The 27,463-nt window shown below is 41.3% G+C and overlaps 4 protein-coding genes across 5 annotated transcripts in view; 3 read left to right on the forward strand and 1 right to left on the reverse strand.

Annotated features, from left to right (window-relative positions):
* The window catches only part of LOC145493923 (thiopurine S-methyltransferase-like), a 152,429-nt gene that overhangs the window by 36,173 nt on the left and 88,793 nt on the right, over positions 1 to 27,463 (forward strand). The window lies entirely within an intron of this gene.
* LOC145491965 (uncharacterized) lies at positions 1,121 to 5,485 on the forward strand. Its single transcript, XM_081471270.1, has 2 exons — positions 1,121 to 1,182; positions 2,978 to 5,485. The coding sequence occupies exon 2, from the start codon at positions 3,009 to 3,011 to the stop codon at positions 5,130 to 5,132; it is 2,124 nt and encodes a 707-aa protein (XP_081327396.1). The 5' UTR covers positions 1,121 to 1,182; positions 2,978 to 3,008; the 3' UTR covers positions 5,133 to 5,485.
* Positions 1,177 to 15,481, reverse strand: LOC145491966 (uncharacterized). 2 transcript variants are annotated; one of them, XM_081471271.1, is made up of 9 exons: positions 14,358 to 15,481; positions 12,816 to 12,929; positions 11,999 to 12,157; positions 11,217 to 11,350; positions 10,542 to 10,641; positions 9,986 to 10,086; positions 8,121 to 8,281; positions 7,371 to 7,511; positions 6,373 to 7,007 (listed from the first exon to the last, which is right to left on the reverse strand). In XM_081471271.1, exons 1-9 carry the CDS (start codon positions 14,448 to 14,450, stop codon positions 6,898 to 6,900), a joined length of 1,113 nt encoding a protein of 370 aa, XP_081327397.1. In that variant the 5' UTR covers positions 14,451 to 15,481; the 3' UTR covers positions 6,373 to 6,897. The 2 variants fall into 2 exon arrangements, with proteins under 2 accessions (XP_081327398.1, XP_081327397.1); XM_081471272.1 differs by lacking the exons at positions 6,373 to 7,007; positions 7,371 to 7,511; positions 8,121 to 8,281 and adding an exon at positions 1,177 to 2,326.
* Positions 15,767 to 17,896, forward strand: LOC145492594 (uncharacterized). The gene is made up of 3 exons (XM_081472028.1): positions 15,767 to 15,918; positions 16,779 to 16,811; positions 17,001 to 17,896. Exons 1-3 carry the CDS (start codon positions 15,844 to 15,846, stop codon positions 17,613 to 17,615), a joined length of 723 nt encoding a protein of 240 aa, XP_081328154.1. The 5' UTR covers positions 15,767 to 15,843; the 3' UTR covers positions 17,616 to 17,896.

Genomic DNA, 27,463 nt, shown 5'->3' on the forward strand with positions numbered 1-27,463 from the left:
TTCGACAGTAATTAACAATATTACGTGACCGTGACAGGACAATAACTCCTTTAGTGAATGACCTTTGTGTTCTTGTTCTTCTATCATTTGCGCCCTTTATGCAACGCACCGTCCGACAAGAAACAACTAAGTACGAGGCTGCAACTCTTCCTCTCAACATGTATCAGACTGCACTCCACCAGGGAGAACGGCTAGAGTTTGCACTAGAAAAGGAACATCAAAATGACTTTTCAAGAAATAAAGGAGAGAAGGTGCGATTTCATCAAGGGATTCTGGAGCTGATCAGCTTTCTGAATATGATGAAGACTCTTGCGACAGCGACGGAGGAGGACGATGAAGCGGTGGAGGAAAGTAGTGCCGGCCCTTGGTTACACACAGAACAAGGAACACGGTTTTCGTTTTGCTGCGCGCAGAACAAGCAGTGGACGGATGATAAAGGCATCTAACAACAGAACAAGGCTGTGCTTTGGGCGTAACTTTTCAAATATCACAAGTTACGAAAGTTCGTGTCAAAAAATCTCAATTTTCTTTCGTGAAGCGTGAAATGCCGATTTCATTTTCCGGGAATTGTAAGGGGACCAATTTATTTTACCACCCTCTTTGAACAACCGATCCAGAACTCAGTTTTTAGGCTTGGCTCAATCTATCATATATATTACTAGCTTTCATTGGGTGAAAAACCACGAACTCGAACCGTTTGCTAAAAAGGGGAAACGCCCGTGGAGGTTAAAGGTTCTCGCGGGTTGTTTATATTTACCATTTACAAGGAGAAACCGGCTCGTCAATGGTTTGTGCAAATTATGGTGAGCAAAAATGAGTCAAAAATGGCTGACGGTATAAAGTTCCGATCGGATTGGGCATTTGCCATTTACTCAAAAAACTCAATTTAACAAAAGTTCGACCAGATCATAATTCCAAGACGGCGGAAATTTTCAACTCGGATATTTCGGTTGGAAATTTTGGACTACCTTTTCAAGACGTTCCGTTAATTACTTTAAAATTTTCCGATCGGTCGAGCCAAAATACAATTGTGTTACCATTTACTCTCTGATAGAAATGTCACGTTATCACGCGTCACACATTTCAGGGCTCCCTGCGTCATGTGATCAGGTGTTGAACGCGCGTGGTAGAGGGACGGCTTCATTGAAGGGTTTGTTTCGCTTGCTTTTCTGTCGATTTTTGGTAAGTACCAGAACTCTTGACACTCTAAATTGATTAGTAAAGGGTGAAAGAATCTTTAAAACTTCATTTGCTTGCTGTAGTGTACTGTTCTCGTGATTTTGCTTTCACGCGATCGACGAACTACTTGTTGTTTCGAGATAGCACTACAAGCTTCATCTGTTTTCGTATGCATTTACAACTCGTTGCTTTCATGGCATGGTCAATCTTTGATAGTTTGTAACAAATAATCGTATGATTTCTATAAATCATAACTGAACGTCAAGATTTATTTTATTCGGACAGTTGTGAACTTTGGTAAGATTGTAATGTTTACCTACTACTATAGGACGCCATTTTGCGTTTGAGAGTTGAAGTGTTGAGGTGAAAGTGGGACTTTTAAATAAAGAATATGGAATGACTGAGGGATGTAAGCCTCTCTAAATAAGCACCACTTTAGAGATCTAGTGTCCAATAGTGTTTGATTGTTGTTCACGAATGGTTCTTACGTACAAATTTTCATTTTGCCTCAGTATAAATTCAGCTCTGCATGCCCCCTCCCCCCTCCCCCGGCAAAGCCCCGGGATTTAGCATTCCTGGCGGGAGACAGGACAAACATGTTCGAATGCCCCAGGGTGGAGACCCAAAAATGTTTTCTTTCTCTCTTTATTTATCTCACTATCACTAACATTCAGGCCGTCTGTTAGTGTTTGTTAAGCGTTTGGCTTGAGTGTGATGGGTGCCTGTAGGGGGCCTGGCACAGAGGGCTCGTGGCTTGGTTGCGGGTTGGGCAGGCCAGTCGGGTGTTCTAGCGCCTTGGGGATGTGACTATTGTTGCAGCCCCCACGCTTCATAGGCACCTTCCCTCCACTAGTGACTTGGCAGTTAATGTGTAGTATCGCTGTATATTTTTACGAGTTGTGCCGTATTTTGACGAGCCCATCGAAAATATAAACAACGAGTACAATATAATGCGATACTACACACCAAAACATCTAATAAGATATTTATTATCCAACTGCTGTAGTCAAAAAAATTATCAATGAAAAGAGGGAGAGTGTGACAGTTTTGCGTGCACGCACCTACCTTTACGGCAAACAGGTTTTCTACTGTACAAATGACTGTACAATATTGCTGTATATTTGTACTGTTATTTAGACGGTATTCGCTGCAGGTGGATAATAATTAAAAATATTAGTCATTCTGAAGTTAAAATATAAATAACTGAATGCATCTCAATTCTGTACACCCAGCTGGCTTTCCTATGGGTTTTACTTGAGTTTACATGCAAGAGTCAATCAATCAATCAATCAATCAATCTATCAAGCTTTAGTTAAAGAGGTTTTACAGTTTGAGGTGTAATATTTGAAGATATAAGATGCCTTCACAGAAACACAATGTTGGATGAAAATCAAATTCCAAAATATGTTTACATGTAGCAGTAAGTGAGCCCAGATATAGACATAAAGAACCCAGATAAATTGTGGGTACATACATGGCCCGGATGGGGGAGGGGGGGGGGGGGAAGAAGTACTCCCTTACATGGGCTGTGTAGGTATGTTGGCCCCAAAGGGTATGGTTTTTTAGTCATTGTAGTCTGAAATAGGGTATAGATTTTGGCCATTTTGGTCTGAAATAGGGTATGGTTTGTGAGTAAAATGGGTTGACAGGCCTACACGACTTCTGCGGTTCATGACATTTGTACACACACTTGTGTTTTGTGAATATGTAGGTTTTAAATTTAGGTGTAGGTTGCAGCTTGTAGGTATCATTTCCAGTCTGTTGCACTAACTGTGTGTTTTTTGTGTTTTGTAAAAAGCCACCAAGACGCAAGTGAGAATACATGACACATGAGTAACATCGGCAGTGAGACTAAAACTGATAAACAGATGTTCCCATGCACTGTGTGTGGCAAAAGTTTCAGGTCCAACTCATTGCTAAAATCACATCTGCAGCTTCACAGTGACAAGGAGCCTTACAAGTGTGATCAATGTGAGAAAAGTTTCAAGAAATTGGGATATTTGCGAAAACACTGGAAGGTTCACAGTGGTGAAAGACCCTACATATGTACCCGTTGTAAAAAATGTTTTGGCTCGTCATCAAATTTGGACAGACACCTGAAGGTACATGGCTATGAAAAGTCTTTTAAGTGCACTCAATGCGCAAGATCGTTTTGGCTCTCATCAGAACTACAAAAGCACATGGAGGTGCATGCTGACAGCAATCTTCTTTTCCAGTGTTCTCAATGCGACAAAAGTTTCAGCAAATTGGAGCATTTGAAAAGACACCATAGGTCTCACAGTGGGGTCAGACCGTACCATTGTACTCAATGTGGAAAAAGTTTTGCCTCGTCAACAAATTTGGCTAGTCATCGAAGGTTACACAGTGGTGAAATGCCTTACCAGTGCACTCAATGTGAGAGGTCTTTTAGGCTCTCGTCACAATTAAGTAAACACCTGGAGATGCATGCAGGCGGCAAATCTTGTGAAAAACGTGTCGCAAGTCCTCGTTATCAATGTACTGAATGTGGCAAATGTTTTTCACAGACATCAAATTTACAAAGACATCTAACAAGTCATAGCAAAGACAAACCCTGCAAATGCCCTTATTGTGAGGAACGTTTCAAGCACTCATCATATTTAAATGTACATCTGAAGACTCACAGTGGTGAGTTACCATACAAATGCACTCAGTGCAAAAGATCCTTTAGCAAACAATCAAGATTGGACCGACACTGTGAAGAACACACTGGTATAAAGCAATATCAATGCACTCAGTGCCAGAAAAGTTTCACTTACTCAGGAAGTTTTAAACTACATTTGAAGACTCATAGCCAGGAGTCACTCTATAGATGCACTCAGACCAGCACTGTGTCAACCTCAGATCAACACCATGCAGTTGACGGTGGCGCAGTGCCCTACAAATGCCCTGCATGTGGAAAAGATTTCATTTACTTGCCAGATATGAAAAAGCATTTTTTTAGGATTCACACCGGTGAGAAACCTTACAAATGCACTCAGTGCAGCAAATGCTTTAGAATATTATCAAGTCTGGACCGACACCATGTAGCTGTACACAGTGATGCAAAACCCTACAAATGCCCTCAATGTGGAAAAGGTTTCAAGTACTTGCCAAATAGGAAAGTACATTTGAGGATTCACACTCGTGAGAAACCCTACAAGTGCAATCAGTGCAGCAAAAGCTTTAAAACACTATCAAGTTTGGATCAACACCGTCCGGTTCACAGTGATGCAAAGCCCTACAAATGCCCTCAATGTGGAAAAGGTTTCAAGTACTTGGCAAGTATGAAAGCACATATGAGGATTTACTCCTGTGAGAAGCCCTACAAATGCACTCATTGCAGTAAAAGCTATAGAACATTATCAAGTTTGGATCAACACCTTCCAGTTCACAGTGATGTAAGGCCCTACAAATGCCTTCAATGTGGAAAATGTTTCAAGTACTTGGCAAATGTGAAAGTGCATGTCAGAATTCATACTGGCGAGAGACCCCACAAGTGCACTCAGTGCAGCAAAAGCTACAAAACATTGTCAAGTCTGGACCGACATCGTGTAGCTGTGCACACTGATGGAAAGGCCTACCAATGCAACCAGTGTGGCAAATATCTGTCTGACCCATCGAGTTTAAAACAGCATCTTAGGATTCATAGTGGTGAAAGACCCTTTCCATGTAGTCAATGTGACAAACGTTTTTACTCCTCTTCAAATTTTAAGAAACACTTTAGGAAACACAGTGGTGTGAAGCCCTACAGCTGTGCTGACTGTCTTGTAAGTTTTACGCACAGAGATAGTCTGTTACATCATAACAGGTCATTTCATGGGAACATGCCGTACAAGTGCAACCAGTGTGGCAAGGGCTTTACCACTCCACGTGGTCGAAAGAGACACAAGTGTGACAGTGACATCTCTAAAACATCTGGTGACGTTAGTGTGGTTGTAGTAGCAGTACTGTGACTAAGTGTTATGTTTTGCGCAGTCTGTACATGGGAAAGTACTACTACAAAAGAAGTTTAGAGCAGTATTCAACATTAAAAGTTTGCCCTGCTACTTATGATTGTCTTTAGTTGACATAATGACATTCTCAGGAACTGTGACAGAATTTTCAGTCACCAGAATTGGGTTTTGTTAACTGACTGAAAATGAAAAGTTCTGCTCTCCCTTAAAACAGAGGGAAGCCTGAAATTTGTAGTGTTGGGTGTTACAACTGAAACTGATCCATTTCTTTTGTTTTTTGTACGAATAGCAATTTTCAGGATGTAGTTTTCTGATACTTTCCCCTGATTAGTCAGTTTAACTAAAAGCATTGGGGTCAGCACTTGTGCTTGTAGTAAGTTAAAGTAATAGTGATTGTGTTATTATTTTTTGGTTCCACCAGTGAATTAAATAAGTTAAAAAAGTCGAAGTTTGGTTATTGCAATAGTTAAAGGGGACACTGCTCGCTGGTCACCCAAGCAGTCCCACTATGGTGTGATGGTGTCAGGGTCATCAATACATTCCTGTGCACACTGACATAACGGTAAAATTTAAGTCTGTGCACAAGCTAAGTGGCCCATCAGGCCAGCACTTATCACCATCTTCTGTAGCAGGAAGCAACTACATGTAAGACTATGCGTAGACTAGTCCCTCTTTTGCTTAGTCTGTCTTGAGCATAACCTTAAATAAACTGTGAGGAAAAAAGGCCACGTGAAATGTCTCATGGCCATTTTTTTCCTGCAGGTTTCTTTTGGGTCACGCACAACAGTCTAAGCAAAAGAGGACCTAATCATTATCTAGATGCAAAAAGGAATGCATGTATTCCCCTTGGATCAGATGTTAGCAAGTCCATCGCAGGGTCACCCCCACCCACCACAGCATTAAATTTGCCAGTACCAATTTATACACCTGAGTGGAGAGAGGCACTGTGAGAGTAAAGTGTCTTGCCCAAGAACACAACACAATATCCCCGGCCAGTGCTCAAACCTGGACCACTTGATCCGGAGTCTAGCACCCTACACCATGAGGCCACCCCACCTCCACTGCTACATGGTCTAATTCAAATTGGACAGCAAACAAGCACAAGAAAATTTACTGTCCTTTATATCATGTCTTTTCACTTATCTGTCATGTAACAATTATTAATATTAATTTTATTGGCACTTCACAATATCTTCACAGTTACTCCTAACAGCAGTCCCTGAACAGTCTACCAAGAAAAAAATGCTACCTTTAGTTGCAAGAACATTTTTAAAAAGCTGGCAAAAAGTTGGAAAATATAATCATGTACCTTTCACTAAGAAAAATCATACAGGCTTACTGACAAGCCCTGGCAGCATCTGGCTCATTCCCAGTCGTCTTTATACAACACACAACAGTTTAAGGTGAGAAGCATGTACAATTTTCCTGTGCAACCTTTAAAATTACTCACTCCTAAGTGAGATTTCATTTATTCATAAGATCTCGGTCAAATGATGAGCCTGTGATCAGCTTTTAGAGACATGTAAATGCCTGGAGCAGCCAAGTACAAAGGTAAATACCCTGTCATATTCTATTGCCACAAATCAATCAATCAATCAATTAATCAACAATTTATTTATATGTGTTGCGCCTAGGAGCTGAGTAAGCTCAATCAATATGAACACTGTATGCATCACACATACATAAAAAAGATTATTAGTCAAGATAACTGATATGGTTTGACTTCTTCCCTTTTTTGATTTCTCACATTTACAAAAAGTTCATTTTAGCACGGCGGTGCATCATTGATGTCTCTCCACCTGTGGATGCCATTTGACGATTCTGAGCTTGTGATTAACGAATCCATTCTGCCGTCAAATAAACCAAACACTCCTCCTGCAAAGAGATGAGGTTGAAACACTCAAACCACCAGATTAACACAATTAAATACAGTTGACTAGCCTAAACAGCTGAACATTTGGATTTCACATATGATCAACTACTCCTTTTCTCTTGGCAGACTCTTGTGAGATACACCAACGCTGAAACAAAACACTTGTGCCAACTTTGCTAGCCTCCTATGAAGACATTCTGAAGACTGGTCACACACTCCTTATCGAGAGAGAGGAAAGATTGCGTGACTAGCCCATAGAGCATCTGTGTATGTACAGCTGGTATATCTTTCAGCCACTCTGCCCCCCCAAAAATAATTGGGAAGGGGCAATGCTTCTTTTACATAGGCTACGAAATTTTACCTACCAGTGTGAATATAGAGAATTCTTCTTCCTTTAAATCTGCTGGGATTGTTTGTCATCTCGCTTAGCAGTCCTTTGACTGCCTTAAAGTTGTACACTGGGTCAACCAATACTCCTGTAGTGCTGGAGATTTCCATAATTTTTTCTAACAATCATAAAACATTTTCAGTAGTACTATAAACATGACATTAAAATGACTAATGGTTCTACTTGTGGGTGTTCAATTTCAAACACTCATGGTCCCTTTGAAATATTTTGAAGTACAATTTTTGCACTACATGTAAGCGAGAAGTTAAGTTGTAGTGAGTGAAATAATTAAATCACTCTGGTCAATCCCAAAGGGGACACAATCCAAAGAACCAATCAAAACTCAACTTAGTAATTACAAATTGCAAAATGCAGGAAAACATATATGCAAGTGAGCCACAATTGGTTTTGGTTTTATGTCTGATTGGATGAACAGTAACCTGATTTGTTTTAAAGCCATTGTGCAGTGTGGTGATGGAAATTAAGCCAATTACTTTTTGACACTCAAATGAAAACTGCTCTAATATAAACATATTAAAAATCCTGCTTGCTACGTAAGAGTGATTAATTATTAATCCATTAATAACATTTTTGGCAACATCCAGGGTAAATGAATGAGATTGGGCAAAATGCTTCAATATGATGAGTTTGTATTTTAATTAGTTATTTTTACAATTACATTATGACCTTGAATTGATTTTAATTAACAGAATTAGAAGTCACTCACCAAGGTCTTCGTTAGAGGATATACCATATCCCGGCACAAAGTATCCTCCAATGATATCGATGATATCTTCTGCTTGAACATCAAGTCCTCCTGCCCTAAGATCTTCATTTATTTTGTGGTAAACATATGCGTCATTATCATACACATTCACAGCATGGCACCTGTACAGGTACACACAAGATCAATTGCGTCACTGCCTGGGGATGGGGGGTACTCCCAGAAAATTTTGTGTGGATGTGCCGCCTGCTTCCCAAACCCTTACCCTATTTATGACCAAAATCTGTGATTTTCCCTACCCTATTTATGACCTGACCAAAAGTTTGATGGCCAGTTTATGACAGTTGTCGCTGGCACAGTTACCCTAAACATAATTTATGAAGGGCTTTTGTTGATGGTCTTATCAATAATGGTGAAAAAATAGCTTCTTCTAAAAACATACCCAGTTGAAGACTAGAGTGCAAAAACCATACCCTACTTATGACCAAAATGGCCAATATCAATACCCTGTTTATGACCAAAACAGCTGGAAAACCATAGCAGCAGCAGCAGCAGCAGCAGTAGTAGCAGTAGCAGTAGTCTTTATTAAGAAATCAGTCACAACATACGTGTGGCTTTACAATCAATAACAAACTAAGCTAAACTAGAAAAAAAAACCTACCATACCCTTTGGGGCCACACATACCTATATAGCCCTTATACATGTAAGGGAGTATACCTCCAGGGGTCACTGGCACATATTTGCAGACTGAACATATGAGTGAACGAGCAGCATGCCTGAAACAAGATTCTCAGCCTCTAATCTTCCTTCTGAATGGGATAGAGGGCTGATGGGAGTAAAGGATGAAGGGATAATCTGAGAATGTTTCTGATAGAATAATTTACTACCCTTATGGGCAAAATTTGCATGGGAAGCAGATCTGGGAATTTATGAAAACAATATGCCTGGGTTGTATAAACAGCAACCCTCATGGTAGATATGAGATGTATACCGTTAGCCTGCAAGCAGAATTTCATGCACTGCAGCACAAGCAAAGGCGAAGCCGTGAGATATGAGTTGATGAGCAAAGTGCACCTGTGAGAGGACTCACAAAAATATGAGCACAAAATATGATTCATTTTCACCTGCTCCCTACGCTCGTGAACCAAAACTGCCTCTCCTGAGGAAGACTACATGTAGACACGTGGGATTTTAAATAAACTGCAGATTGAACTATTTTGTTCTATCTGAAACTACTAGCCACTAAGAGCCAAACAATAATATGATAGTCCTTCACAATCAACCCAAATTATCAGCCTCTGCTATACACCATTAACTAGTAAGATTGTATAGCTCCAAAATATATCCATACCCAAATCATGGAAGGTCACTGCAAATTCCAAGGGGTGGTGGATCATAAACGAAAGCCAGTATTTTAAAGGAAAGTAAGAATTTTCAGAGGAGTTAGGGAAGATTACGCCAAAAACCCTTATAAAGAGGGGGGTATGGATATTTCCTGTTCAAAACAGCAATTGAAGAAGCTAGTCATAGAAGGGGATATTAGACAAATGTCAATTTTGGTTTCTTTTTTTGCTCCAAATTAGCTGAATTTTTGCATGTGGCCTTTATTTCAGCCCTGTACAGGTATTCACAAGATCATGACAAATTGCATCAGGCACATATTTGCAGACTGAAGATATAAGCCAAAAATCACATTTAACCGTGCCACCACTACCCACCACCCATAGGTGTAGTGAGTTATAAATTAAAAAAGAAAAATATGAAGCTGAACTGTAATTTTCTGAGGGGGAGGGAGTTCGAACTAAAAAACCTTGTATAGGGAGGGGAAGGGGTATGGAAAATTTTTGAAATGACACATACAACTCACTTGAGTTTTGATCCTGTTAGGTAATTAGCAATGGCAATTCCCGCTGCACTTCCTCCACTGCCCACTGTCATTACAATGTCATCAAAATTCTCCAAGATATTCTAAAACATGGTATATGCCAGCAATCCTTTTAGATTACTACAACACAGTTAAAAAAGACTAAGTGATCTACAGTAAGAGAAATACATTGTAAGCCTTGAAAGTTGCTGGGAAAAGTTGTCAATGATCTGGCCATGTGGTGAGTTGTTCAAAAGACAGAACTTTAAATCTAACCAAGGGTTAAGAGTAAACAAAGGTAGTGTCTCTTCTAAATGAAGATGTTTTTCACTGCTGCGCCTGCCAAAATTTGTGCATTACATATAATATGGTGTAAGAGGTAGAGCGGAACTGCGTTCATTCACCCATCATTGGACAACAAAAGGCTGGCTGTAGTTATAAGTTGGCCATATTAAAAGGGTTATTTAGGGTTTTTCTTTTACTTAAGAATTAATGAGTTGATAATGAATTACTTAATATAATAATTAATATTATGACAACACCTTAAAAAATAAATCACCTGATTCATCATTTCCTGGAATGCTGTCAGGTAACCAAACATGCCCACATACGAAGAACCCCCAACCTCTATAACATATGGGGCTGAACCCTGCTGTTTTCTGAAAATATAAAATACAGACTGTTAGAAAAGGTGATTAACATCAGTAATAAAGATCCTTATGTTCTCTGTGGGGATGGGGGGGAGGGCAGGGAGGAACACAGGAGAATAGAGAGTGGGAGAAGGCAGATGAAAGGGCAGGAAGGGGGAGTTCTAAGAAGGCCAGAATCACTTAATATTAATTTATTAATACTTTTAAAAACAAGAATCTAAAATGTTATTTGACTTACATTTAGCTTATTTTGGGACTTCTGGGCCAAAGGAAAAACGAAAATTTGCCCTTGGGCTATGGTGGTTACATCATAGCTCATGAAATGCCATTGCTTAAGCTGTCAAATGACATGAGTAATTAAGGGGAGCAAGGCTAAAGACAAAGGAAATGCCTAAGGATTGCACCGCTAGATGACCAGGACTTGTTTTGAGTCCCCTTATTTACAGAGGACCACTGAGCAAGATGGACAAGGATGGGAGTTGGGAGATAAAGGTACGGCAAGCGTGAGAGAAGGGTATGGGAAGTGGGAGGTTCAGACTCCCATGTCCCCCCCCCCCCCCCTTCCTCACTTTCCCCTCACTTACAACTTTTCTGCCATTTTCTCCATCATTGGTTTGAGGCCTGATTTATATTTGAGTTCAGGAACAAGGATGACATGACTTCCAACCATTCTACTCAAAAGAACATTGCCTTTACATCCAACATCTGTAGCAGTAGTCTGTATGCAGGAAGAGACAACAAAAATATTTTTTTGAGGTAATGACTGGGAAACAAATAAAGGGTATTAATTAGTTCACGGGTAATGGGTAACTGCTTAAAAATTGATGATTTTTTGAAAGATTATATGGTGTTTTGATTACCATTATTGAGAAAACTGTAAGCAGCCTATCTGGGGTGCTATTAAGGATTACCAGAGTGCTCATCTGGCTATTTATTATATAATAAGCAGTTAGGCTTACTATGTTCATTGTTAGCCTGTTTACAGGAATGGAGAAAAACATCTGCAGTCACAATAGATTACATAGATCGACTGGCAAAATGGTTATCAACATATAGTTATATCAGGGTAACTTGTAGTCAGTTTACACTTATTTAGTCTTGCCTGCAAACACAGTCACCAGTCTCATCACTCTTGGCCAGTCTAAGGGAGCCGCAATGGCCAGGAGTGTTTAAAGGCAGCTTTCCTCAGGATTGTCAAAAGTTCTCTTCCAAACTGGCTGCCAGAAAAAACAACCTGACCTAGACTAATTGGAATCTATTCTGTATTTGTTGGCCTATCATCTTTTCAGTTTTTTTGGAAAAGATGGCTAATTACATTCTAATTATATGTATATTAAGTATCATTTTTAGAAACAAGTTATCTTGCCTGTTCGGAACTTCTTAGAAACAAGTAAGATTTCAAGCCAAGCTGTCTCGCAGCAACTGCAGTAGTTCTACAATGATTGGAAGAGATGCCACCACATGTAAGCACAGTGTTGCACTTCTTTCCTAAGGCATCAGCCAAAACAAACTCCAACTTACGAACCTACAACAGAAATGAAACACAATGATCAAACTTTCCTGTTGCCAGAAACCACCTCTTGTTACATATTAAGCAACCACTCTGTCTGTCGGTCTGTCGACTGTCTGTCTGTCTGTCTGTCTGTCTGTCTGTCCGCTCACAAACCAATTAGCCACTTTTTAAGACATACATGCATTTCCGAAAAAGAAAGGTCTTTGTCTGATGAAGCAATTTGTCAGCAAAAGTGGGACAAAAAATATGCTTATAAGAAACAGGATTTATATCAATTTGTAAGGTAAGGTAAAGTCTGCATACATGCCATTTGAGTGACCCATCTGAGGCCGGAGTTTATCTTGGTTTCTGTAGCATAAAGCCACCAGGAGTACCAGTATTTCTACCCCAACCCAGATGGGATGCTAGTCTATCACAGGGTTACCCCTCAGCATTAAATTCACCGGCACCCATTTATACACCTGGGTGGAGAGTCGTACTTAGTGAGAGTATAAAGCATCTTGCCTAAGAACACAACACAATGTCCCCGGCAAGGCTAGAATCTGGACCGCTTGATCCGGAGTCAAGTGAACTAACCATGAGGCCACAGCACCTCCCTTTCCTATAACAATAATAAATCACTATTAACACAATGTTATATATAATTATTGATAAAAAATATGCCAGTCACCTTATTTCCAGACAATGCACATCCTGTCAGATCATCCCTTTTGATATACAGCGAAAATTCTTTCGGGACATTTGGAATGTTCCACTGGTAGATTGGAGTGTCCCTTTGGGCAAGCTGTAAAATGTTAACTAATCAACAGTACATTTTAAGTTATCGTTAGTTGGTTTTGAGAAAGTTTGCCTATCACTAGAAGAAATTTGAATGCTCTGTATCTTCAAGACATAAATAAAAGTAGATCATTAAATTTGTAGACCAGCTTATAATTTATATCGGAGGCAAACTGGCTTTTGTCATGTAGCTGGAATTTCTTTCCAACAGTGTGCAGTCCTTCTACTAGCACAGGCTCCTTTCCTGAACAGCAGCTGGTAGTTGAGCTTACCCTGTTTTAAGTGGTATCTTTTAGGGGTCAAATAAAGCTTCAGCCTGATTCCCAGATTGGTCTCCTTGAGGGGTTTAATTCAAATTTTCCGATGAACATTCCCGATATTTTATACAGGACTAATCTCCTCTCCTTTTCCCCGGTTTTCCTCCTCCAAGAAACTCTGCTTCTAATTTTAACAAGAAATTCAACAGCTATGCTATAGGTGGTCCCCCGAACCATTTGAAGAACCAGATTATTTTGATCTCCTATCTTAGTTCTGTACTAACACAGAAAATCCTCTTCATTTTCTGTTTGAAAACAAATTAACAGTCAAACTTGCTCATATTAAAATCTCCCTTAATACTGATTACAGGCATTACTCTTGAAATATAGATTTGAAAACTCCCCTTGAGCCTTCAGAATTTCAGTCCAATTTTGTAGCATGAGATTGGAATATTTTGGGAATGATCTTATGAAACTGCTTCCCAACAAACCTCCCTGAGGCTAGCCTGCAAACACAGACATATTTCTGGCTAGTCACTTGGTTCCGCCGGAAATACATGTACATCTGCATTCGCAGGGTACATCAAGTCGGGAACAAATTATTTGCAAATACCATGACAACTGATCCCTCAGGCAAACTAACTAGTTCATTTTGTTTCCTATAGAACCTCAGTGTTAATCCTTTGACTCCACCTTGTAAATACTAAGATTGTTGAGAAATAAAATTAACTATTTCTGTCAGCCAGCCTCAAGACCAGTCATTATGTGTCGTCAAATGCCACACTTTGAAAAACCTCCCTGAAGATCTTTGGCGCATTAAGCACATAAAATGCAACCCTAACAACAAAACATGCCAATCAGCTAGTAAACCACTTCCAAACAGGACAAGAACTACCCCACTCCTATGGTCTCCCATCCAACACCCCCTCCACCCCCCCCCCCCCCCACCCCTTCTCCTCCCCTCCTCTCCCACACAGAAGTTGCAGGAATTGGACGACATCTGACAATGGTCAAGGGCTTTGTGTTATTTCGGATAAACGTCTTGTAGCAGCACGCAAAGCTGGACATAAACTGGAAATATCTATAGGCGCCGTTAGCTAAGCCTTACACTGTATCAGCTCTTAAAGCCACGATATCAGTAAAAAGCTGACAACGCTACTGCTAGATTGTAATCTAACCTTTACAAAGTGCTGTGGAATATTTTTCAGCGATGAGGCCCACTTTGGTGGCTCGTATTTATGGAGCTGTGAGATTGTGTAATTACCACTCATTTCCGTAAAATTACGGAATAAACCAGTCTCGTGACGACCCGCGCCCTTCCTTCTCGCGCTCGCGATTCTCGAGTGAAGTGCAGCTGGTCAGCGAGTCCAGATGCATTTTCTATTTATGTACGATAACTTGAAAATTCCCTAGCCGGTCTCGATGAGTGGGGTTCCCAAATCTTACTGTCAATCGTCAAATAGGAAACATTCACGGGGGGAAAAGCAGTGCAACAAACGATAAAACGTATGGAAGAACTCACAAGGCACATTCGGAGATGCAGGAGGGAACACGATGGGAATCCATACCATAACGCAAACACGAAAAATGCGTACGCGGGGATTGGAAGATCTTGGAAGGGAACGCATTCCACTTTACAGAAACACATAGTAACGAGCTCCGGGTCCCCGGGTGACGAGCAAAGGAACGCATAGGCAACGCTTTATAGGTTATGCGAAATTTACTGAGCACGCACAGTGAACGCAATTGCAATGATTTCAAAACAATATAGAACTTTTGTTATAAGTACTACCCCTCTGCCATCTGCCCTGCCCCTCTCCTTCCCCTCTCTAAAAATAACAAATCGCTGACTGATGGCGCAAGCAGCTCGAGCAAATTACAATGTACTCGAATTGGACAATTAATTTTAGTGTCCTTCTACGAAATATATTTCACAGAACGTGTTTCTATTCATCTATTGTGTTCCAGGGAACCAATGACCCGACGCAAGTGTATGATTGGGCAAAAAAATATTTTATTTTCAGTTAACGTAACTCAAGTGTACCGAATGCATTTACGTGTATCCATGTCGTTATATTGTTAACGCAATTTAGAGAGACAACTAGTTACTTCGTAAAGCCGTTAAACAGTTTAAACTCATATCTGGCAAGTTATTTTTATCAACGGACGAATTGAATCAAGGTTTGAAAAGTACTTTACTATTGGTCTTAATTAATTTTATATAGACAAAACACTGAGGTTTGAAAAACACGTAATGGTTATTATTAATTTTTCACAGACACAACACTGGTTTTACAACACAATAGGCTTGTTTTTCATATTTAATAAACAACGAAAGGCGAACGCGGCTCAAAACTGTACTGAAAAAATTACGATAGCAAATCCGGCTCTTCCCAAAACAATTTCAGGAAAACTATGAAATAAAACGACCGCTTTCGGGGTGAAGAAAAACGTACTAAACTGATTGGGTTGCTCCTTTTCTCGGCACGGAAGCTGACGCAGTTAATTGTAAACATCTTTGTGGCTCGAAAATGTTCGTGTTCAACATTTCAATAAATTAAGGAAGTGCTCAGGGGACCGCGTCATTTTGTTTCCTGACTTTGTCGCAAGTGTTAGCGGTGCGTAAGTTTTTCTGTGCGGTTTTCAAGAATTGAAGAAATCACGATGAAGTTCTTTCCAGTCGTTTCAACCACTGCGTTTCTGACAATTCTGTGTCTGGTTGCGTCACGCAGCCCCGCGGTAAGTCACACGTTTGAAAATTTCTTGTTAACAAGCTGTTCAGTTACAGCGCAATCCCGCTATTTCGACTGAACCTCAAAGTAAAACGAAAAATCAGGCTGTTTGAGAAATCGGGGGTAAATTTAAAACTTGGTTCGACTGAGGGGAGGGTTCGAAAAATTGGGATTCCATCGTGAATCTGGTATCTGACTTTTAAGTCATTTTCTTCGGTCGTGACAAAAGTCACCAAACTGGTAGACAATTAGTTAATACATCGTTATTCTCCGCTAGAATTTCAAAAACCTATCACGAACAGTTCAACTTCACCTAATGATATTCGCTACAAGCAGAACGCAACTTTTGTTACGAATATAGCTAGCCTACTCAGACTTACTCTTTCAGCGAAAGCAAACGGAATATTTCCGAACAAAGAGACTGAATTTGGTCACAAAAAGGCATACAGATTTTAGGGTCCAAAAAATTAAGTTGACTAAGAACAATTGAAAGCGAGCAAGTGAAAGAAACATTACATAAAATAAAAGAATAAGAGCTACAACCAAAATACCCGTCGAATAATGATAAAAAAGAACTTCTAAGGTTCAGTTGTGAGTAGCTAGAATTAAGACAAAAAAACAATGTTAGTAAAGTATCCGGAAGAGTAATTTTTGTTCCCAATAATTGCTTTAGTAAATGTTTCATTTGAGATGCTTAAAAAACGCGCGTCAATATACACAAACTATTAGTATTTGAATTTTACGGGTATTGTGCTTATAATGGCATAGTACTTAGTAATATTACTGGAAATATGCCTCATACTAGAGTGGAGGTGTGTTCAATTTCTCTGCTCACAACTCTAATTTACTTCTTCGGTTTTATTGCAGTCCGCGTTTCCAACAGACTCTCGCAAGGCGCAGGTGAGTGACACGGTTTATCAATTAACTGGTCACTTAACTCAACGACTTTGCTTAAGAACAGGCTACTCAAAAATTATATGCTCTATGTTCAAATTTTAAGTTAATACTTGATGCTTTTTCATCCGCTGATTTTTGCGCTTTAATTCGCCAGTTTCTAATGATAGTTTTGTTTACAAACTTGTTCTGCAGGAAAACGTGATTTATCATCAAACCATGACTCCAACTTGGCTGGAGGAGCAGGCGTCCTATATTGACAGTTCCCATACGAAAACCACCGAACAACTCAGATTTAACTCAGGCTCAGTGAATCGCGCTGCCCTCCTTAAAGTTCCCATGATTCCTGCTGGTGTCTTGCAATATTCCGCTCCGCTGACCGTTAAAATTGTGGTTTCTCATGACGTCAGTATCGGGACAACACAGGACAGTGATATTTCATATGGTGTGTCAGACGGGATAGCTGTTGTCGGGATTACTACGAGAGATAAATTTACTTACACTAGCAGCTCCCCGTGTCATGGGTTCGAGAGTACCTCTGGTACAACTTTGAGTCAACATGGATGGATCAATTATTCTTCACCCAAAGTAAGCGACTCTTTCTATCCCGGTCAGTTTGTGATCACCCTGAAGCTGGATGAACGCTGGGGCTCGTGCTACACTGCGCATGACGGAGGCTTCGTTAAGACCACTTCCTACACCAAGCGACTGATGCTCAACAAAGGACTGACGCTCGAGGTATACAAGCAAAACGCAGGTGAGAAAGTTGGAATCAAGTACATCGAAGTCACTGTCCTTCAAGATGCTTAGCATACAAAAGGAACCTGTCAGAAAATCCGAAATGCAAAGTCTCAATTATTAAGTATTTAGCGTGCACTCAAATGAGACGAGAAACTTAGACTTTAGCATGAAACCGTAACGAAACTTTGCATTCAGTGCAAAATTAAGGGATATAAATCAGTAAGGGGAATTTGATTTTGTTATTTCCTGTAGCAAAACGTGATCAACAATAATGGAATTCTTCATGTAATCCGCTTTGCTTGCTGGAATAAAAAGAAAAACAGGTGTTGGTAAACTGTGAAGTTTTTGGTTCTTTATAAATTATTGCACTTATCCAGAGACTAGATCAATAACAATGACAGTGACAGTGACAGTGACAGTGACAGTGACAGTGACAGTGACAGTGACAATGACAATGACAGTGACCATGATAGTGGCAGGGGCAGTGGCAGTGGCCGTGGCAGGACAGTGACAGTGACAGTGGCGGTGCAAGACAGTGACAGTGAAAATAACAATAACAGTGACAATGACAGTGACAGTGACGGTGACAGTGACAGTGACAGTTACAATGACAGTGACAATGACAATAATAACAATAATAATAATAATAATAAATGGGTTCTTAAAAACGCATTTTACATCCCATGGAAGTCTCAATGCTTTTACCGTCCTTTTACTTAAAAGCCCGAATTAAAAAGCCCTAATCTGAAAACGCTCTCTTAAAATGAAAATGACAAAGACAATGGCAGTGACAGTGACAAGGACAGTCACAGTGACAGTGACAGTGATGGTGGCAGTGACAGGACAGTGACAGTGATAGTGGCGGTGCAAGACAGTGACAGTGACAATGAAAACAAGTGACAATGACAGTGACAGTGACAGTGTCAATTACAATGACAGTGACAGTGACAGGACAGTGTCAGTGACAATGACAGTGTCAGTGACAATGACAGTGTCAGTGACAATGACAGTGACAGTGAAAGGACAGTGACAGTTACAGTGACAGTGTCAGTGACAATGACAATGACAGTGACAATGACAGTGACAGTGACAATGACAGTGACAGTGACAGTGACAATGACAGTGTCAGTGACAATGACAGTGACAGTGACAATGACAGTGTCAGTGACAATGACAATGACAGTGACAGTGACAGTTACAGTGACAGTGTCAGTGACAATGACAATGACAGTGACAATGACAGTGACAGTGACAATGACAGTGACAGTGACAATGACAGTGACAGTGACAATGACAGTGACGGTGACGGGACAGTGACAGTGACCGTGACAATGACAATGACAGTGACAGTGACAATGACAGTGATAGTGACAGTGACAGTGACAATGATAGTGGCAGTGACAAGACCGTGACAGTGACAGTGACGGTGACGGGACAGTGACAGTGACAGTGACAGTAGCACTGACAGTAACAGTGACAGTAACAGTGGCAGTGGTACAATAATAATGATATTTCCCTTCCGAGTTTTACCCAAACACAAATCCAAAGTGATCGGTGATCGTTGTGTTTTCAACATTTGATGCGTTTTCCAAGTGAGATACCAGACTTTCAGCCTCACTGCAGCTGTTGATTTACCTCTAATGATATTATCTAAATACATGTAGTAGGTGATTCAAAGGCTATGCGGCATAATAACTACTTATTAGAAGCAGAGGACCACAAACCCACAACTTCGTTATACGACGCTTGCTGACCAACGTTAAAGGCAAGGACGAATCCAACGACAGACAGGGAGCGGTTTACAGGATCAAATGCTCCGATTGCCAGGCTTCCTACATCGGTGAGACTGGCAGACACGAGACTGACTGAACACAAACGAGCAACGAGAATGACTCTGGAAAGCTGGTACACTAACTTAGAACAAACGCCTAGTGAAGTCAAGAACTACTGGCACCTTACAAACGATTTATTCAGAGCATAAACAAAACCGACAAACAGACCTCAAACAGACCGACTAAATTTGACTAACAATAGACGGACCTCATACAAGCCGACTTAATCAGTTTGACTAACAGTAGACGGATCGAAACTTGCTAGAACTGACCAATGACTGCTGACAAACTTTACACCAGTCTTTCAGCCAATACCATCACGGCCAAACTGGCCAATCACTTTCAACGGAGCAGACTTGTAACATCGACTGACTAACACTATTCACTTGACTCTGAGGATGACCTCCGCACAGGTTGTCGAAACGTCAGTCTCCAACAACAGTTCTTTTCAGAACCACCCTCACCCGGACGATCACACTATACGAATTACTGATACTCCTGGGTTCAAACCATTCACTTTGTAACAACTGATACCTCGGACAAACTAGTTAATTTTGTTTTCCTAGAATCTCAGTGTTTCCCATGGCTCACCTTGTAAACGTTGAGATTGTTGAGAAATAAGATTAATTGTTGCATCCTTCTGGACCAGTCATTCAAAGAGTGTCGAATGCCACACTTTGAAAACCCTACGGAAGATATTTGGAGTAAAGCACATGAAACACCACCATAACATCAAAATATGCTAATTAGTATAGGTAATCATACGGTCTCGAGTTAAATTCGGAATTAATATGCACGAGTGAGTTTTTTAAAAAAGCCGAAATTGCACAAGCCGCTTTTTTACTTATCAATATCATAAACATGAAAAAAATTGGCGTGGGGGAAGTGCCGGAAGATCTTTCTTGAAGCCATTTTTTCTCTTATGAGAAAACTTTTTTCAAAGTTTCCGCACAAACGTTTCGTCGTCATTTCACGTGATATCATTGGCTTAGAAAATTTCCTATTGTCTTCAGCCAATCATAATCCAGAATTACGATGTGTAATTTGCACTGGTGCTACACTTTTTGCACTGGTATTACACTTGATCTGCACTGCTCTCAGCCAATCAGAATGGAGTAATTTTTTCATGTATATTATTAGATAGTAAACAACTTCCAAAAAATGTAGAAACCTTTCATTACAAGATCTACCCCACTCTTATCCAACACCACATCTCACCCCGCCTCCTCCATCTCACCAGGATAGGTTTTCATCGATGTTCAGTCCGAGAGCTTTGCTATGATTTGTTTGGTTTATTTTGACGCCGTCTACATTGTGAATCCCAAGATGCATGTTGTTTCAAACTCAAAACTCTGCAGCAACGCATATAGCTTTATTACTACGGTTAGGCATACGGTCCAGAGTAATCCCTCGCGAAAACAGAAAACATTTTAAAACGGACCTTTTCGAACATGATAGGATCAGGAGAACCACGTGATTTCCTTAGCCGAGATTTCCTCAAGCAAAAATATAAAACGACCGGTGGTTGTTGCGTTTTTAAATTGCTCCGGTGTAGTGTGGATGGCCGGGCCTATTGTAAGCTTCCTAGGCTCCTAATGAAGTCAATAGTGAGACGGTGTTCTTCAATGAGTCCAAAGAGAAAACAATTGGAGGAGGTCCCACGCAAAGGAGAAATGCACCATAAATAAACACCGTAAACAAAATAAATATTTAGGAGTGGAGCTCTTGAAGGACCTGAATCAAGTTTAATATTCGTTATATGTTACTAGCATTATCACGAAGGCTAACCCAGCGGCTAAATAAAGTTTTACGTTACTTGCTTTTACTGTCGGATGTAGCGATTACATCATTGATACACGTGATTTAATAATCCACCAATGTAACATGATCATCCAAGAATGAGATTACAGTAAAATTACATCTTAGACTGAACGCGTGTACACTGTACTTGTCTTCCTTCGTCTTACCCGATCACTACATTGGCGACGAGGACGGGATATAAGAAAAAGAAGCGAAGAAACAGAACGCAGATAGAAAATGGAAAATGCTTCGGCTCCACCGAGCAGTAGCGCCGCTCCACAAGCCCAAGCACAACCGGCACAGCAAAACATCACTGTTACAAACAGACAGCTCAATATTACACCCTTCGTCATCGACCGCGATCCCACTAACACCGCCAACAGATGGGATAAATGGAAGAAGGATATCGAACGTCAATTCCGTTTTTTCGGCATTCAAGACCCGGAGTTGAAAAAGGATGGCCTAATCATCTACGGCGGACGCGATATCGCCGATCTCGAAGACTCTCTACCAGATGTCGAAAGTACAGACCCGCCCGCGGACGAATACACGAAATTCATTCGAAAGCTGGACAAGCATTTCCTCCCAAAGAAAAATAAAGATTACGCGAGATTTCAACTTGGAAATCTACAGCAAGAAGAAGACGAATCACTCGCCAAATACTTCGCTCGTGTACGAGAAATCGCCAAGAAATGCGAATATCACGATGAAAACGACGCCATCCGAGACCACTTAATAAAAACAATGCGTAATAGAAGAATTCGGGTTAAAGCCATTCGACAAGGCTGGAATCTTCAAGAAATTCTGGATGAAGCCGCTATTGACGAAGAGACCAACCAGCAAACGTCCGAAATGGAAAAGAAGATTTCCCACGAAGAAAAAGATGTTAAACGCATCGAAGAAATGCCAACTCAAAAACCATGTGGTCGATGTGGGCGTAAACACACACAGAAATGCCCGGCGATCGGCGCCACTTGCACCGCATGTGGAAAACGAAATCATTACGCAAACGTCTGCAAAAGCAACCCTCAAGAGAAGAAAGGCTTTCGTCCACAGCAAACTCGCTATCCAAAAGATTCTCGAACAAGACGCGATCAGCGAGGACGACGAAATCATCGAAGATCAAACAATCGAAATGGAAAAATCCACCAAGTGTCAGGTCACGAGGAAATCGACCGGAAGTCGGATTCCAGCGACACTTCGAGCGATGATTGTTTCATCCACCACCTAAAGATACACAAAGCCAGCCAAAGCATTCAGAAGACCTGCACCATCCTCATCAACGGCATTGAAACCACAGTCGAGCCAGATACCGGCGCGGACACCAACATAATGGATGAATATCAGTTCCGAAAACTGCAAACAGAAAGACCGGAAATGGCAATTGAAGAATCGAAAATCAAATTAAAAGCACTCACCCATGACCTGCCAATCATGGGAGAATGTACTGTGAAAATCGAAAACCAGACGAGAGAAACAGAAGCAACAATCGTGGTAGTCCAAGGAAAGATTGACTCACTACCTCTACTGGGAAGACCCAGCTTAGATGAACTTGGAATGCTAAAGATCGATGAAACAGGCGGATTAAAAGAACCAAACAAAGCCGTGAAGAAAATCGAAAATGAGAATCCTGAGCTAGAGAAAATCCTAAATCGGTACAAGAATCTTATGGAAGGTGTTGGCAAAGCAACAAGAGATGGCCAAGAGATACAAATTCATCTACCTATGAAAGAAGACGCCATACCAATCGCCCAGAAACCTAGACGCGTCCCATACCATCTCATTGAACCCCTCCAAGACAGAATTGAAGAGTTTATCAAAAATGACATCATGGAGAAAGTCCCTGACCACGAAGCAATCACCTGGTGCTCACCAATCGTCGTGCAACCAAAGCCCAAGAACCCTAAAGACATCAGAGTTAGCCTGGACCTCCGTCTCCTGAACAAATCAATGCTCCGCACACGCAACGTCCAAGCCCCAATCACAGAGGACTTTGTAACAGTATTCAGAGACTGTAAGATCTTCAGTAAACTCGACCTTAACCATGGCTACCACCAGTTCTGCCTCGACCCCGAATCACGAAAAACCATGACCTTCTCCACTCCATGGGGCAACTACAGGTACAAACGTCTGGCCTTTGGCGGAGTAAACAGCCAAGATCTGTTCGATGCAGAAATAAGCAAGATCATATCAGGCATCCCAAAGGTTCTCAATAACCGTGACGACATTATGATCGGTGGTAGAGACTGGGATGAGCACAACAAATCTCTTACGCAACTGCTACAGAGATTGGAGGATCACAACCTGACCCTGCGACGTGAAAAGTGCGAATTTGGAAAAGCGTCCATCGACTTCCACGGACACTTGTTTACACAAGAAGGTCTTAAACCAAGTCCAAGCAAGATTCAAGCGGTCCAAAACTGTGCTCCACCAGCATCCAAAGAGGAATTAGTCTCTTTTCTCCAAATGGTAGCCTACCTATCCAGGTACATCAGGAACTTCTCCAGCCGGTGCGAACCACTGAGAAAGCTCACGAAAATCAACGCAAAGTTTGAGTGGTCGACAGAACAAGAAACAGCCTTCAAGGACCTGAAAGCCGCCATCACAGCAGCCCCAGTCCTAATCCCGTACCATTCAGAACACGAAACACTTGTCATCTGCGACGGAAGCCCAGAAGGATTAGGAGGAGGTCTGTTTCAGAAGACTGGTAAAGGATTCCAACCAGTACACTATGTGAGCCGGACCTTAACTGACACAGAGAAGAGGTACTCTCAAATCGAGAGAGAAGCACTGGCAGCCGAATTCACTACAACCAGGCTCCAGATGTACCTGCTTGGCGCACCAAAGTTCCAGTTAGCAACGGACCACAAGCCACTGCTTCCACTCTTCAACAACCCAACAGCTAAACTGCCACCACGCATTGAAAGACTGGCCTTGAAAATGCAGAACCTCGACTTCGAAATGATTCACATCCCTGGTAAAACCAACATGACTGACTACATGTCCAGACACCCACTGCCGGAGACAGGGAACGACCGTCTTGAGAAATATGTCATCGCCACTGTCCAATCAGAGCACGCTGTAGTTCTGGACAGAATCAAAGAAGAAACCGCAAAAGACAAACAGCTTACAAAGCTCGCTGCGGCCATGCAAACAGGCAAATGGACCAAGACTGATCCAGACCTCAAGCCATACTTCGACCTGAGAGCAGAGCTATACATGGCAGAAGGACTGATCCTGAGAATGGACAGAATCATCCCCCCTGAATCACTGAGAGACAAGATTATCCAGATAGCCCACAAGCAAGGACACTTAGGTATCAGCAAGACTAAAGAAATGCTACGCCGAAAGTACTGGTTTCCCGCCATGAACTCTCGCATTGACACCGTTGTGAGCACTTGCTTTGACTGCCAGATAGCAACAAACACGCAGCATACTGAACCAGCCAAGATGACAAAACTGCCAGAGAGACCTTGGGAAACCATTGAAATCGACTTCTGTGGACCATTCCCAAGCAAAGAGTACGCACTGGTCATAACTGACCAATACTCAAGATACCCAGAGGTTGAATTTGTCTACTCGACAGCCATCAAGCCGGTACGGCAGAAGTTAAAGAAAGTCTTCGCCACTCACGGAGTCCCCAAGACAGTCCAATCAGACAATGGACCACCGTTTAACTCAGAAGACTTTAAAGAATTTGCAGCAGAAATGGGGTTCACGCACAAGAAAATCACGCCACGACATCACAAAGCCCAGGGACAGGTGGAAGGTTTCAACAAGCTCATGAACAAGACAGCCGCTATAGCACGCGCAGAAGGCATTGATCTCCATGAAGCAACCTGTGACATGCTACAAGCATACCGAGAGACACCTCATCCAGCCACAGGAAATGCGCCATATGATCTCCTCATGAATCGAGCAATCCGTACCAGACTTGACCACTACCCAACAGAGAGAGCCAGCAGGGACGAAGTAGTCAGGAAAAGAGACAGCAAATACAAAGAGAAATTGAAGTCTTACCGTGACCGAAGACACAGAGCCAAGAAACACAAGTTCAAAGCCGGAGAAGCCGTTCTCCTGAAACGCGACAAGAAACGCAAAGGAGACACCCCATTCGAACCGTACATCTACATTGCCACAAAGGTAATTGGTTCCACAATCCATGCTAGGAGAACCAGTGATGGGAAAACAGTATGCAGAGATGCATCCAAATTCAAGCTGCTGAGAACAGCCTACGTCCCAGCAAGAGACAAGAAAACAAACCCTGTAAGACCAGTAGTACCACCAGCTGTCACCCAGGAAACAACACCAGTGGCAGCACCAATAGCCACCCAAGGAATTGTCACTCGACAAGTGCCAATTGAGGCAACGCCTACCAACCAAACCCTACCCCTGCGCAGATCACAGCGACAGACCAAATCTACATTTGATGGACACCTGAAGGACTATGCCAAATGAACATTGAATTGACTTTGAACATTGATCAGATTTCAACAATGATTATGAACACTGAACACTTGTTTCGTTACTGACAATTGACTGTGATTATTTCTTATTACTATGGTACTACGGTACCAGCATTGAATATATTTCATTGATTAGGTGCATGTCAATTAATTATTATTTATTGATTGAGTCATTGATTAGTTGCATGTTAAGTACAACCAAGAACGAATTGGATACATGAATTTTAAGGAACTGATCTGAAGAAGGAGGAGTGTAGCGATTACATTATTGATACACGTGATTTAATAATCCACCAATGTAACATGATCATCCAAGAATGAGATTACAGTAAAATTACATCTTAGACTGACCGCGTGTACACTGTACTTGTCTTCCTTCGTCTTACCCGATCACTACATCGGATTTATCAGAAGGAGCCTGCATCGTTGCCCCAAACACATTTAAGAAAAACTCGTTATTTATTAGTATGAGACCATCTGTGTACATGTCGGATTGACGTACCCAAAAGGAAATTCATGACATCCAGATCTTGGGTATACAATTTATTATCGAATACCAAGGTATGTGATTCGCATACAATTCATGACATCCAGATCTAAGGTGTACAACGACAAGCAGCTCGTTTTGTTAAACATTTTTATTATCGAATACCAGGGTATGTGACCAATCTCTTGAATGAGCTAATAATGATAACGCATCTAGTTAAATCGGTTGTTATCAGTTCATGTGGAACCAAGCCGGCTATTCATCTGCAGTACATACCACTTCCGCGACGGTCGCTACATGTAACATGCAATATTCGTTAGATTTAGACCAATTAAGATTACAGAAAATGGATATAAGAGGATGTGCTCTAGTGACGGTTATAACTTATTTCTTCTGTAATCTTTAGAGATCAGGTGCTTTTCCGATTACGGCTCCTGAAAAAACTCAAAATCCGGGTGATCGCGAATTTTACCTTTTGGACTCTAAAATTAGTTGTTCAAGGTAGAGCTATGCCAATTAAATCGCCTAAATGCATCAAATATCAAAAATTTACCTCCCCCCCCTCCCCCCCCCCAAAAAAATGCAAAAAATCGGCCAAATATGTCTGAAAAATGTATTTTATGCGCATTCATTCGTGTTGTCCGGGAGACTGGTGACTTGTACGGGAGACCGGGACATTCGGTCTGTATCCGGGAGACCAGAAAACTCCCGGATAATCCGGGAGAGTTGTTATAGATGATTTATCATCCAATTGAGGTTTGTCAAGTTTCTTCATGAGGTTCATCAGCACGTTCTGTTTACTGATACGGACCGGTTTGTTTCCCTCCAGTGTCTTCAGAGGCGGGGAGGAACAGAATAGGAAGAAGGGAGAAATAGCCCCAAAAACGTTCACTTCAATGACGGTGCAAAAACTATTTTATGTGTGTTAAAAGAACTTGGAATTGCGCCAGGAACTCACTGCAGGGATGCTTGTGCTAGGCTCGATCACCGCAGACTAAGCCATTTAGAAAGAAAGGGTAGTGTAGAAGCTAAAAAGAGGAGAAAACAGTTGAGAAACTGGAAAAAAAAGGCTACTCTGAAACATTAGAAGCAAGAGAGGGTCCTACCTATGGAGCTGGGGCCTTTTAACTGTATTAGAAGAAAGAACATGTCTCAGTGAGCTATTCTCTAACTTCTCGGACCATTTTCTCCGCTTCTGTTTTTAAGGTTTCTGACTACTAAGAAACCTAATATATCAAAAATTGTTTTAGATAATCCAGTGAAATTTTCCAAGTGCTTTCAGGTGTGTAAAAGCTGTGCAATGACCCACTTTTATGAGATTCTGACTAGTAC

The sequence above is a fragment of the Orbicella franksi genome, chromosome 7, assembly GCF_964199315.1.
Source record: "Orbicella franksi chromosome 7, jaOrbFran1.1, whole genome shotgun sequence".
NCBI lineage: Eukaryota > Metazoa > Cnidaria > Anthozoa > Scleractinia > Merulinidae > Orbicella > Orbicella franksi.